This window comes from Acinonyx jubatus, chromosome D4 (genome assembly GCF_027475565.1).
Source record: "Acinonyx jubatus isolate Ajub_Pintada_27869175 chromosome D4, VMU_Ajub_asm_v1.0, whole genome shotgun sequence".
Taxonomy (NCBI): Eukaryota; Metazoa; Chordata; class Mammalia; order Carnivora; family Felidae; genus Acinonyx; species Acinonyx jubatus.
The window spans coordinates 66,654,802-66,669,694 of NC_069391.1; the positions used below are offsets into that span (position 1 = coordinate 66,654,802).

Genomic DNA, 14,893 nt, shown 5'->3' on the forward strand with positions numbered 1-14,893 from the left:
ATCAGTAAATGCATCCTCACCAGCACTTGGTATTATCAGTTTTTCTTTCTTCTTTTTAAAAGATATTAGAAAAGAAAGATAGTGGTATCTCATTGTGGTTTTAATCTGCATACCCCTAGTACCAATTATGTTGAATATCTTAAAAAAACTAGGTTGTCTGTTTCTGTTAGGTTTATAAATTTCTTTGTATAATACAAGTCCTATGCTACACATGATTTGCAAATATTTTCTCCCATTCTGTAGTCTCTTTTCATTTTAACAGTATCTTCCACAGACTTATACTTTTAAGTTGATCAACTGACCATTTTTTAAGAATTGTGTTTTTGGTGTCATACCTAAGAATACTCTGCCTTCTAAAGTCAAAGATTTCTCCTGTCTTTTCTTGTAAAAGTTTTATAGTCTTACATTTTAGATTTATGATGCATTCTAAATCAATTTTTTTTTTGCATATGTCTGTCCAATTGTTCTTGCAACACTGTAAAAAATCCTGCTATGATTTTATTGAGACTGCTTTGAATCTATAGAACAATTTTGGGAAGAACATCTTAAAAATATTAATTCTTCCAATCCACAAACAAGGTATATACCTTTCCATTTATTTAGGTCTTTGACTTCTTTCACCAATACTTCTAGTTTTTCTGCATTGTCTACAAACAGGTATTAGATTTATATCTAAGTATTTTGTGGTTTTTTTGAGATTATTGTAAATAGTACTGCTAAATTTTTGACTTCCCATTGTTCCCTGAAAGTATATAAGAATACAATTGTTTTTTGTATATTGACCTCATATCCTGTGCTCTTGTTAAACTCACCCATCTGGTCTAGGAACCTCTCTCAAAATTCTGGTGCTCTACACAGAAAATAATGTCTATAAAACGCTGATGATTTCTTCCCTGTTCAGCTGTATGCCTTTTGTTTCCTTTTCCTGCCTTTTTTCACTGGCTAAAATTTCCAATACAGATCTCCATCAACTTACAATGGGGTTACATCCCAAAACCCATTTTAAGTTGAATAAGCTGCAATGCATTCAATACATCTGAATACATACCGAACACCACAGCTTATAGCCTAGACTACTCTGAATGTGCTCAGAACACTTACATTAGCCTACTGTGGGGCAAAATCATCTAACACAAAGCCTATTTGATAATAAAGTGTTGAATACCTCCAGTAATTTATTGACTGCGATACCGAAAGTGAAAAACAGAATGGTTAAACGGGCTGTTTACCCTTGTGATTGTGTAGCTGAGTGGGAGCTGCAACTTGCTGGTCAAGCCCAGGATCAGGAGAGAGTGTTATAATACACATTGCTAGCCCAGAAAAAGATCAAAATTCAAAATGCAAAGTATGGTTTCTACTGAATGGACATCACTTTCAGACTGTTACAAAGTTGATAAATCATAAATTGAACCATCTTAAGTCATGGGCCATCTGTAGTATGTTGAATAAGAGAGGAGTGAGAGAGCTGACATCCTCACTTTACTCCCAATCTTTGGAGGAAAGGATTTAATCTTTCATCACTAAGTATGACGTTAGCTGCAAGTTTTTTGTATATACCCTATATCAGGTTAAGGGAAGCTTTCTTCTATTCCTAGTTTTGACGAGAGTTTTTGTCATGAATGGATGCTGACTTTTGTCAAATGCTTTTCCTGAATGTACTGAGACTTTATTTTTTTTTTTTAATTTTTCTAATGTTTATTATTTTTAAGAGAGAGACAGAGACAGAGACAGAGACAAGGTGTAAGTGGGGGAGAGGCAGAGAGAGCTGGAGACACAGAATCCAAAGCAGGCTCCAGGCTCTGAGCTGTCAGCACAGAGCTGGACGCAGGGCTCTAACTCATGAACCGTGAGATCATGACGTGAGCCAAAGTTGGAGGCTTAACCGACTGAGCCACCCAGGCGCCCCATGAGACTTTGATCGTATGGTGGATTACACTGTTTTTTTTTTTTTTAATGTTTATTTAAAAAACAAATTTAAAAAATAAATTTAAATTTAAAAATTTAAATAAAAAATGTTTATTGAAAGATAGAGTGAGCGCAAGCAGGGGAGGGGCAGAGACAGACTCCCAACCAGGCTCCATACTCCTTGCAGAGCCCAAAGTAGGGCTCAATCTCATGACCAGGACATCAGGACTGGAACCGAAAACAAGAGCCGGACGCTTAACTGACTGAGCCACCCAGGTGCCCCTACATGGACTGATTTTCAAAGGTTGAACCAGGCTTGCATTTTTGGGATAAAGCCCATTTGGTCATGATGTATTATCTTTTTTTTTATATACTGCTGAATTTGATATCATAATACTTTAAGGTGGTTCTATCTATGCTCATAAGGGATACTGGCCTGTAATTTTCCATGCTTTTAATGTCTTTGGTTTTGCTACTGAGATAATGCTGGCTTTATTATGTATATTGTTGCCTCTTCTATTTTTTGGAACAGACTGTACAGAATTGACCTGGAATTTTCTCTGTTGGAAGGTATTAAACTATGAATTCAATTTAACAGATGTAGGATCATTCAAGTTCTCTGTTTCTTCATGAGTTTTGATAGTGTCCTTCAAGAAATTAGTCCATTTTATCTATGATTTTGAATTTATGGACACAGAGTTGTTTATAATATTTCCCATATATCCTTTTACAGACCCTTTTGGAGTCTGCAGTGGTCCTTACTTTTTTCATTTGTGATATTATTCATCTGTACTATACCTTCATTTTTTTGTTCTGCCTGGTTAGAGGTTCTTCAATTTTACTGATATGTTCAAAAGAATCAGGATTTTAGTTACATTAATTTTCTTTACTGTTTACCTGTTTCCTATTTTACTGATATCTGCTTTTATCTGTAGTATTTCTTTTCTTCTGCCTGCTTTGAGTTTCATTTGCTCTTTTTTTTTTTAAAGCAGAAGCTTAAATTTTCAGAGCTTTCTTTTTAAAAAAATTTAATTGAAGTATAGTTGACATACAGTATTATATTAGTTTCAGATGTAGAACACAGTGATTCGACAATTCTATATACCAGGAAATGCTCACCATGGCAAGTGCAGTTACCATCTGTCACCAAAGTTATTACAATACTATTGACTATATTCCACATCCTGTACTTTTCACCCCTGTGACCTATTTATTTTATAACTGGAAGTTTGTATCTCTTAATCCCCTTCACTTATTTCACTCATTCCCCTATCTCCAACCCCTCTGGCAACCATTTTCTTTTTTTTCTCATATAAACATTTAATCCTATAAATTTTCCTCTAAGCACTGCTTCAGTTATATCCCACAGAATCTGTATGTTATATTTTCATTTTTATTCAGTTCAAAATATTTTCAAATTATCCTCAAGACTTCTTCTTTGGCTCAAGGGTTGTTTAGAAGTGTGTTAATTTCCAAATATTTGGAAAATATTTATGGATTACTAGTTTCATTGCAAAATAGTCAAAGAGCATACTTTGTATGATTTCAACTGATTTTAAATTATTAAGGTTTGTTTTATAGTCCAGCATATGGTCTTGGTGAATGTCTAATATTCCAATATTTCTATCACAAAAATATAACACTGTTGAACATCCTTTAAAAGCATCTACTTTTGTTCCAGCAATCAATAAAACAATGTCGACACACAAATAATTTGATGTTTAAAGAAGTATTTCAATACTATGTAGAACTTACTTGTAATAGAGATCTTGAAAGAACACAAGGAGATTGTTCACTAAATTCACAGAAAAAATCCTGATACACACAGAAAAAGTAATGTCATTAATAGATTAATAAAAGCCAGAAATGTTTTATTTAGCATGCAATTTTTATCAGACCTTCTGCAAATTAAATACTAGTAGAATTAAAATATGACAAAGAGCTAAGAATCATTTCTATAGGAATTGTCTAATTGTATCAATAGGACGATGGAGGATTTTGGAGCCTAATTTTTTTTACCTGAACCATAGTCAATTGTGTATACAAATATTATGTATGCACACCATGAAAATAATAGTACCAATAATAATTTCCTAACTAATGGTAGAAGTTTACTTCCTACTTCACAGAAATAAATACCACGTAACCAGGCCAACTGGATTCATATAACTGTTCCTGAAAGATATGCTTAGAAAATTATATATGGGTTTATACATAGATAAAAGAAAAAAGCTAAGAAAATACACTAAAATGTTAACTTCTGTAGATTATATAGGGTAGTAGTTACCTATCATTTTCATATTTTTCTGTATTTTCCAGACTCATGATCCTCAATTTAAAGGGGTGCTCTGCCAAATCCTACCAAGTTTCTCTAGTCAATTCACTTTTTTAACAATTAACTTTTATACCTTGCTCACACTTTTCAAAGTGAATGTTCTCCACCACAGATGTCCTCCCATTTAACATTACAAAGAAAATTAAGTCATCTATCCAGCAGGCAATCCTCTGCTTCAGCCTCTGAATGTTATTACTGAACCCACATTTGTACCTAGATCCTACCTTGCCCACTTTAACAACGGAGGACCCCCAACTTGTACTACACACTGCATTCCTTTTGGTCTTATCAGAACATTACACATGGTCAATAATCCATCCTTGTTTTCCCCTGATATTTAAGTTCTCCCTTTCTGCCATATCCTCCCCACCTACATTTAAGTAAAATTTTCTCCCATCTTTAAAAAGAAAAATACTGTCACATGCTCCCACATTTCACTCTTAACCACTGCCTTCTCAGCCAAACTTTCTAAAGGAGTTGGCTGCATCATCTCTCCTTATTCAAAGGCCCCCCTCATCAACACACGCTAGCCTGGCTCTTCACTCTAGTCACCACTGTTGTCTGACACCAAATCCAATCAACATCTGTTTTGGACTTTATTCACCTCTTTCATCTGACCTCTCAGCAGTATGTGACAGGACTTCCTTTTTGAAAAACCTTTTAACTGACTTCCATGAGTTTCTTCCTCTGTGGTCACTTCTCAGTCTGCTCTGTAGGTTCAAAGTTTAGTTCCAGACTATTTTTCTTTTCTCAAGCTATATACTTTTTCCCTCACAATCGTCTCCGTATTCATGCTTCCTTTGATTACTACTTGTAATAGTTCCAAAATTATATATTGAACACAGACTTCTAAATTCTATCCATATAATCAATACCTAATTCAATATCTCTACATAAATATTTCAAACGTACCTCAAAATCAGCCTTACTAAGACCCTCAGTTGACTAAGGGTCTTTGAATTTCCCCATTTCGGTAAGCAGCACCAGTGTGTATCAAGATTTGCAAGTCAGAAACCCTGGGCCTTCCTGAAAGCTCTCTCATGTCCCATATTTTAATTCATCACCAATATGCTATCAATTTTAGTTCATACATAGCTCTAACTTTGACAACCTCATGTCACCTCCCTGCCATCCTTCTATTCTCTCTCTCCTGAACTGCAGTAACGGTCTCTTAATTTATTATTTACTATTATTTTATTTACTATTATTATATACTATTAATTTATTATTTATTATTATTTAAAACAGAGTGTTTACTCTGTTCCTTTCCAATCTTTTCTCTACAGTCAACCACATCTCCCAAACTGTTAATCCATTTATTTAACTGCCCCACCCATATTCACCCATGTGAAAATGCAGAAACATGCAGACCATAAACTACAGTCATAACTGACATCTTGATATTTGTTATTCCAGTATTTGAAAAACTGAACTTCGCTGTGTCTGACCATCACTTCTGTGTGACAATGTATAAAATGGGTAAAGCATTTTTGAAACAGGACTTGACATTCACAAACATTTCCTTATGTCAATATTTTTCTATAACATGCTTTTTAACAGCACTGTGGCATATATTCTACACACACCCATAGGATGGATAGTGGTATCACCAGTGTTTCTAGTTTTTCAAGATTACAAATGATGACGCACCAAATACCTCTTTAGTCCATCTTCACAACATATCTTAGATGATTTTATTATGCTAAATCTCTAGAATGGGAGTTGCTGGGTCAGGATATACACTATTTTTAAAACTTCTGAGAGAGACAGCCACAGGAGTATAGGAGAGCTACTATTTCCCTCCATCAACATTAAATATTGCTATACTTTTCAATCTAGTTATTATAAACTGCATTTCTTCAATTACTAGTAAGGTTATACCTTTTTCACATTTACTTCCTTTTCAGTGTGTATGCTCATGTCCTTTCCCAATTTTCCACTGAGATGTACTCCTTATCTGAACAGTGACCGGTTTCTTAGGCAGAACTACCAGACTGTTTGGTTCCTTCTCCCTCTAACTTTAATCTTTTCCTCTATTCTTAGCCTCAACTACTCCCTACCTCCCCTCATCCCACAACAGGTATTCCTGTCCCAAGTGCTCCAGGGAGCCAGATTCTTCTCCTTCTATGCCCTCTTCATGTCCAGTGCTGGAAGTGCAGGCCTGACTCCCCCAGCTATGCTGTGTCATTCAGCATTCAACTTTCTGACAAGGCAATCCATAACTTTCTGCCAGAATGTCAAATTCCAACTGTTGCATTATTCTTATTCCAACTCACATTGATCAATTTCTTTTCAAAAATCTTACAATTAATCTGAACACAAATATACATTTTAATAATTAAGAATCAAAAAAGGAGATATAGCAGAAGAATAAGAAAGTCTCTAACTCCTGATATACCACTAACCAATCATCTATTTTGGTTACAAGCCCTCTAAGCCTTAACTTTGTTTACCTATACGATGAACTATAAAATGAACTGGGTTATGTCTATGATCTTTTCAACCTTTAAGATTCCATGATTCTTATGACAGAATAAGGAAAAAACTACAAAAAAAAAAAAAAGCAAACAGAAATGGGGTAACAAAGACACAAACGGGAAGTTTCACTAAGCAATGAAGACTCATACTGGTGTTAATGACAAAGAATTAGAAGGGAAAACAAAGTTATTACAAGAAAAAGCATAAACAAAAGCACAAATCTTTGCTGACCATGAAAAAATATATTCCAGAGGCTGCTGCTCAATTCCAGGAATGTAAATGAGATAATAATCATCTCCAGGAATACAGGAACAGAAGCAGCCTAGAACCAACAAGGAAGACCTCACAGGGAAAATGACATGGGCTAGGAATTACGTATCTCTATGCAGAGTTGTGCAAAATAAATTAGTGTGCTTATGTCTAAATAACAACAGTATTATTCTGCATATTTTCTACCTTCCTAACATTGCTTTTCTATATTTTAACCCATAAAGAAGATTAATCCAAAAATGTAAAAATGTATATACTCTTCAACCCAGCAGCTTCATGGTTTAGGATTATAACTTAAGGAAGAAGGAAGCAGATGATACAAAGGTCTACCTACAAAAATGTTCACATTAGTATCGTTTATAGCATTAAAACGCTGAAAAGGGCCTCACTATAATATGAATGAACTGGAAAAAATTATGATCTATGTTTACAATGGAATACCATGTAGCCAATTGAATAATATAGAAATATGTTTATTTGTTGACATGAAAAGAAAGATGTTCATGATATAGAGATTAGTGATAAAAGAAAGCAGGTTAACAAGCACCATGATCTAATTTTTATATGAAAATATACATGTATACATGCATGTACATACGTATGTGTATACACACAAAAGTTTTGAAGACAGAATCCAGGGTTTAAATACCCATTCTTCAAACTTGGGTGAATTATCTAAACTTCAGTCTTTTAATCTCTAAGATGGATAGTATATAATCCTTGTGAAGATTAAATAGAAAAATACACACAATACACATACAACACTTAATCCTCCAGCTATCAAAGAAAGCAAACAATATTATTTATCCATGGGACAGTCTAAAAAGTGATAAACTATTCTGTTGTTCAATCAAAATCATAATCCAAAACAGAGATTTGTACTTACCAGAATACAATGTAAATTTGTTAAATTGACCACCTCACAAACAGTTTTTATTCTATCTATTAACCTTGCAAAATAGTTGACCATTTCTTCCCTTTTAATTATTTTTGCATATCGAGGGAAGGTAGGTGGAAGTAGCCTCTGGTTAACAAGGGGTTCAAAACCCATCATAATTGGATGATCTAAAAAGAAAAAAAGTAAGATTTTTCAATGTTTTGCTGAACTTTAATCCTCAAATACTAGTAAATATGAAAAGAGGCCAATTTCAAAAGCATCTCCAAATTCTTGTGACAGTATTTTCTAAATGAATTTTATAATTTACACATATCTACACATGTGCATTTTTAAAAATGAGATAAGCAGATTTAATAACCTGAAAATTGTACTTCCCATCTACAAGTAATCGGTAGTAGTGATGGAAAGGGGTTGCTACCTCAAAATTAACTACAAGTCATGAATAAGATAAAATAGGGTGAATATATTCCCTCAAAAAAAAAAGGCAATGCTGTATTAACTATGAGATTGTGAAAAGGTAAAATGGGAACATAAATTTTGGCTGTCTTCCCTTCAATTACTGAACAGCAGAATCAACTCAAACTTAGCTACATAATAATAATGCAAACTTAGCTCCCACCCCAATGAATCTGGAATGCATTTGACACTGACATTAATTATGGAAATTCACAGTGCTTTAATGAAAATAACCCATTACAAAAGACCTAAGGGTGACTTCCTCTTTCCCATTTTCTGTCCACTGGTGACACCACTTTTCACACTAGCGCAAGGCTCCAAACTAAGTCTCTGTCAACTTGTAATCTAAAATGAGTTAGTATATAAAGTGAGAATTAAGAATTTGGGATTCAGGGGCGCCTGGGTGGCTCAGTCAGTTAAGCATTTGACTTCGGCTCAGGTCATGATCTCGCAGTCTGTGAGTTTGAGCCCCGCATCGGGCTCTTTGCTGACAGATCTGGAGACTGCTTCAGATTCTGTGTCTCCCTCTCTCTGCCCCTCTCCCACTCATGCTCTGTCTCTTTCTCTCAAAAATAAATAAACTTAAATTAAAAAAAAAAAAAAGAATTTGGGTTTCAAAGTTCTCTTGCTGTACTACAAATAGGCTATAAACTAAGAAAAAATAAAATAGCTTCAGATGTTAATGAAAGATAAAATTAAGCTAAGCAAGCATCATTATTAAAATTAAAAGCAAGACTGATACTTAACCAAATCATAATAACGCTCTGTGACATACATAATTATTCCTGAGTATCAAGCAAATAAAGATGTTCCCCAGGGTTTCTGGCCTTCTTCCTTTCCTCCATACTTAAGTCCTCCCTGGTTGAAGGTATTTATTGTTATATAAATTTCAGTTTAACTAACGTCTTCCAGGCTAAAATCGTTAGCCCACAATCTTTCTTCTGAGCTCCAAATCGGATTTCTAACTGTATAATGGATATTTCTACCTTGGTTCCCCACCTCATGTCAAAAGGCCCATGTCCAAAAACTGCCATGATCTTGCCCCAAACACTGCATCTCTTTATATTCCTTGTAGTCCCTTTCTCAGTAAAATGACCCACTGCCCTTACAATTGCTTAGGCCAGAAACCTCCTTGTCTGCTTTATTTAATCAGTGCGTAAGTCTTAAAGTAGTCTACATCCTAACATCCACTGACCATCCCCCCCTTCACTCTTTTTTTTTAAGTTTATTTATTTTGAGAGAGACAAAGACAGTGTGAGTGGGGGAGGGGCAGAGAGAGACAGAATCCCAAGCAGGCTCCACGCTGTCAGTGTGTGAGAAGTGAGGGAGATGATTCATTTTCAGAAATACCAAATAAAAGCTGTGCTGTCTAGTTAACGGTAGGTTTACAGACTATTGGAAATATGTATGAACCCCCCTCCCCCAGCCCCCACCCCAACAGTAGAGTCCCAAACCCTTAGACATTTCACTTCTGGTTCTTCCCCTCTCCATTTTGTGGGCTTATTTTTGCTCATGAGCATGAGCCATAGAACAAAGGGAGGGGGGCACTGAAAGTCTCTGCATCACCTCAGGGAATAAATTTGCTCTAATCAGACTACTTTTTGCCTTACATGGGCAAAGGCCATGTCTGGGTAAGTCTGTAGCCTCTGTAGTGCTCAGCCAATGAGGAACAAAGGGAGGGACTTACATGCTAGGAGATAAAATGTCTGCTGTGACTGCCCCGAGTGTGCCTGTCCATCAGACACCAGTTCTTGCAGGAACCTTGATTAAAGCCTCACTTCACTGTGCTCCCAGTCTCTGCATCCCTCCTTTATTGGATCAGTGGGCTTATTTCTCACAAGTGTGGAGCCTGACACGGCATTTGAACTCAGGAAACCATGAGATCATAACCTAAGCTGAAGCCAAGAGTCACCAAGACACTTGACTGAGCCAACCAGACGCCCCTCCCCACTCTTCACTTTTACTACCACTATAAAAGCCTAACTCATTCCCCTACACTGAATGTTCCCTCATTAATTAATCCTATATGCTGCCACGTCAATTGTTTTATCTAAAATTACAACCTGATTTCATTCTCCTAATCCAAAAATTCTGTTGACTCCCTGTTATATACAGTACAAGGTGTCTGACAGGGCACTGGAAGGTACTTTACAATTTCCTGTCACTCCTGTAGGGAAAAAAAATCTGTATTCCAATGGAAAACTATGCATTGTCAGATTAATTCAAGGCAGCTATTTTACAAATCTACAAATGGTAGATAACTGACAGAAGACATGCAAAGACTCACCTGACTTCCTCCCAACTCTACAGAAGAGTTCTGCCTCCAATTATAATTTATTTCAACATTCTGATGCTTCATATAAAATTGAAAGTTTTAAAACTTTTCTATCTAGTTATTTCACTGAATGAGTTTAATAAAATCCTAAACACATGTTCACTGTTGTATCTGTCAGACAGTCACAGTTCTTTTTACTTTTTTCTGAAAATCATCTTTTACCACACTCTATTCCCTAAGCACCATAAACTATAATCAAGCACAATGACTTGGAAGTATCATGCTCTTTATGCCTCTTTACTTAGACAGTAACTATTCTTTCTGCCTATAAAGTCTACCCCTTATTCTTAGCCTGAGAGATCTGCGATAGCTTCAGTTCCCTCTCTTGCTTAGTCCTCCCCCAAGTATTGTGTACAAAGGCTGCTAAGTGTAATCCTTGTGGGATTACGTCATTTCTCCCTGGTTCTTTTGAAAGCAATAACTGGCTTGTGTCCCAAACACCGAAATACCTGGCTTATTATAGGCAATGGATACATGCTTTCTGAATGACAAGATTTGCATACTCAAAATAAAATGAAAGACTGTTACCACTATAAAGAACAGTTGGAATTTCTCATTTACAACATTTCATTTAAAACCAAGGTAAATGTAGTAATGAGGATGCTGCAAGAAGCTTTGTTACCATACCAATACATTTTGGGATTTAATAATAAATGCACAGAATCTAAATACATAATAAATAGCACATTAAATAGTACATTATCCTTATTATCCTTATTTTCCCTGAAAGCATGCTAATTTTCATCTGAAATTATTACCCAGAAATATTCTTTTTAAGGTTTATTTACTTTCATTACTATTTTTTGAAGTTTACTTATTTATTTTGAGAGACAGACAACACATGTGAGTGCAAAGAGGGGAGGGGCAGAGACAGAATCTCAAGCAGGATCCACACTATCAGCCAAGAGCCTGACGTGGGGCTTGAACTCACGAACACTGAGATCATAACATGAGCCGAAATCAAGATGCTTAACTGACTGAGCCACCCAGGTGCCCCTATTTATTTACTTCTGAGAGAGAAAGAGCATGCATGCAAGTGCACAAGCAGGGGAGGGGGACGGACGGACACACACACACACACACACACACACACACACACACACACACAGGGAGGGCAGGAGAGAATCCCAAGCAGGCTCTGTGCTCAGCGTGGAGCCCCATGCACGGCTTGAGCCCACGACCATGAGATGGCGATGTGAGCCCAAATCAAGAGTCAGACACTTAACCGACTGAGCCACCCAGGTGCCCCAATATTCTTATTCTTAATACACATATTTTAAGGTTTCAAACCACACTTAGAAGATATAGCCACTCATGAAAGTCTACACTACCATGAAAAGAAGGAAATATTAATGGGAAATGGATACCACATACAGTATATTTTTCATTACATTTTTATACAAATTTAAAAATGCAACATACAGCATCCCTGACCTCTACCCACTAGATGCTAGTAGAATCCCCACAATTGGGAAGACCAAAAATGGGTCCGGACATTGCCAAATGTCCCAGGAAGCCCCAGTTGAGAAACACGGGTCTAGACAAATACAATAAGCAAATTTAATTCAGTGTGGATAAGCTCAGGATGTAACAAGAGCATCTAATCCATGGTAAAATTAGACGAAAGACTGACAAGAGTAAAATCTAAGGAAAGACTCAAATGATATTAGTAAAATATTAGTCAGAAAAAAGTATTCCAAGCATATCAAAAGCCTAGAGGACAGAGAATATAGCTCCTGTTCTTTTTTCCATAAGGCACTGTAACTTTCCAAGTTGTAATTTCTCCACTCTCAGGGAGTAAAAATATATGCATCTGAACAGAAAGGGGACAAAGTCCGTATGCATAAAGCTAGAAGTTACCTGTATGCTTCTCTCCATTTTCCACATATATTTAAACTCTTCTCCCCACCCCCCATTTCTCTGGACCTAGTCCTCGTTAATGGTTAAAATGATTCCTAGTAACTATTTTTATGTCTCAGCTGTTGCTGAATCTCATGCATAAGAACTCTGTGACTGTCCTATAGACATGGTAACCCATCTGAACAGAGAAGAACAGAAGTGCTGAGGTAGAAAAGACTGAAGAAGCTGCTCAGAACAGAGAGCAGTTGAGCAGGAGAGGGGCTAAGAGTAAGGTGGGAGTTTGCACCTGGTTTCATGTCAACCTAACCTATGAAGTGTTACAAGAAGTTTTACCACATCCAAACCTCTCCTGGAATAAAATGCTCTAACATTTTCTCACTATACGTCATGTATCTTCTCTACCACAATTTATCTCACACTGTCTTCTGTTAAAATAACCTGAAGAGCCTTTACTAAATGAGTCTGAAAAAAAGGTAATTCACATTACTTTCCACCCAGTGTGGGCTATGCTTAATCAAGTTTTCCTGATTTGAACTGGACAAACCAGATACTTCTAGTCTCTTTTCTGATGTTCCAAGTCTGCAGATGTACAAAAAATTATCTTGGTTTTCCAGTTAAAATATTTCATACATAAAATGCTTCCTAGTACAAGAATGCCAAATAAGAGGATTTTCCCCTCCCACTAGGACTCTTTTAAAAACAAAGTAATAAAGTCTAATTGCTACTTTCAAAACATACAGCACACTGGATCAGAGTGTTTTAGATTACTAAAATTCTTGTTTGATAACCGGTCATTATCAATAGCAGAAAAGTACTACAAATAGTACAAGGTTCTTAGGTCAAAGATTTACAGTAACAATGTACTTTAATTTAACAAACTAAATTATCCTAAAATTAATTAGATGCCATAATTAAAGATCCAGAAATATATTAGTCAAGAGATAGAGATAATATATCATTTTTCAGACATCTCTCCCCAAGGTTACATAGACAGTGTAGACTTCCTGAAACAAGTTTTGGATGCTCTGAAGTTGGAAGGAATTCTAGAAAACAATGCAGAAGCTGCTAAGGATTTGTTAAGTGATGCTGCACTTCTTGTCTACATGATTTCCTTTCATAAAATGATTAACATTATGTTATGTGAAACAAGGCAGACAAAAAGGACAAATCTTGTATGACCCCACTTACATACAACAAAAAGCAAGTCTCCAGAGCAGAAATAAATGGGAGACCCCATTCCCCCCATAACAGAAAACATCAATGAAATCAACAGCTGGTTTTTTAAAAGATACACAAAACCAAGAAACATTTAACTATACAATCTTTATCTTTTTATTGGAGATTTTAGTCCATTTACATTTAAAGTAACTACTGACAGTTACAGACTTACCATTTGTTATTTTGTTAATTGTGTTCTATTTTGTAATTCCTATGTTCCTTTTTTTCCTTGTTCTCTCCCATTGGTATTTGGTGATTTTCTATAATGATATGCTCTGATTTCCTTTCTCTTTACACTTTGTATTTCTACTATAGGTTTTTGCTTTGTGGTTACCACAAGGTTTGCAAAAAACATATATGTAACAGTCTATTTTAAGTTGATAATAACTTCAAACACATAACAAACACATAACAAAACTTCCACAAAAACTTCCATTTCGTTTTTGATGTCACAATCAGCATCTTTTCACAATGTGTATCCATTAAATTACTGTAGGTACAGATATTTTTTAATGCTTTTAACCTTCATACTACAGTTACAAGTGATTTACTCATCACCACTGCAGAACTGGAGTATTCTGAATATAACTACATATTTACTTTTATCAGTGAGTATTATACTTTTATTTACCTTTTTTTCCTCTCAGTTGATAATTCCGTTTTATGTCTGTTTTAAAAGAATTAATGACATTTTTCTTTAGCCCTGGTTGCTTAAATGCAACTGTGGCCATATTTAAGGGATCTCTAAAAGGTTATCCGGGCTTTATTGATTTATGTGGTCCCAACAATAAACTCAAAAGTTTATGACAAATAGACGTTCTGATGACCCGTGTTTAAGTACTTTAGGTGCAGTTATACTGAAAGTCGAATTTGTTTGAAATCCTTAAAAGGTTCCTCTGAATTTTCAAATGGTGCTTGTTATAGCTAACATTGTTACACGCATGCATTGAATACCTGTTATCCAAGCATATATGTACTACTTTTTACCACTGCTTTTTATACTTTCTTCTCCTTTTTTTTAAGTTTTTATTTTTTTAATTTACATCCAAGTTAGTTAACATATAGTGCAACAATGATTTCAGAAGTAGATTCCTTAATGCTCCTTACCCATTTAGTCCCTCCCCCTACCCACAACCCC

At 35.6% G+C, this 14,893-nt stretch overlaps 1 protein-coding gene across 4 annotated transcripts in view; it reads right to left on the bottom strand.

Moving 5' to 3' along the window:
- The window catches only part of NAA35 (N-alpha-acetyltransferase 35, NatC auxiliary subunit), a 101,075-nt gene that overhangs the window by 28,126 nt on the left and 58,056 nt on the right, over positions 1 to 14,893 (bottom strand). For all 4 annotated transcript variants that reach the window (XM_027048158.2, XM_027048159.2, XM_027048160.2 and 1 more), the window contains exons 12-13: positions 7,875 to 8,053; positions 3,661 to 3,720 (exon numbers count right to left, since the gene is read on the bottom strand). In XM_027048158.2, coding sequence (XP_026903959.1) covers positions 3,661 to 3,720; positions 7,875 to 8,053 — 239 coding nt within the window. The remainder of the gene's footprint in view (positions 1 to 3,660; positions 3,721 to 7,874; positions 8,054 to 14,893) is intronic.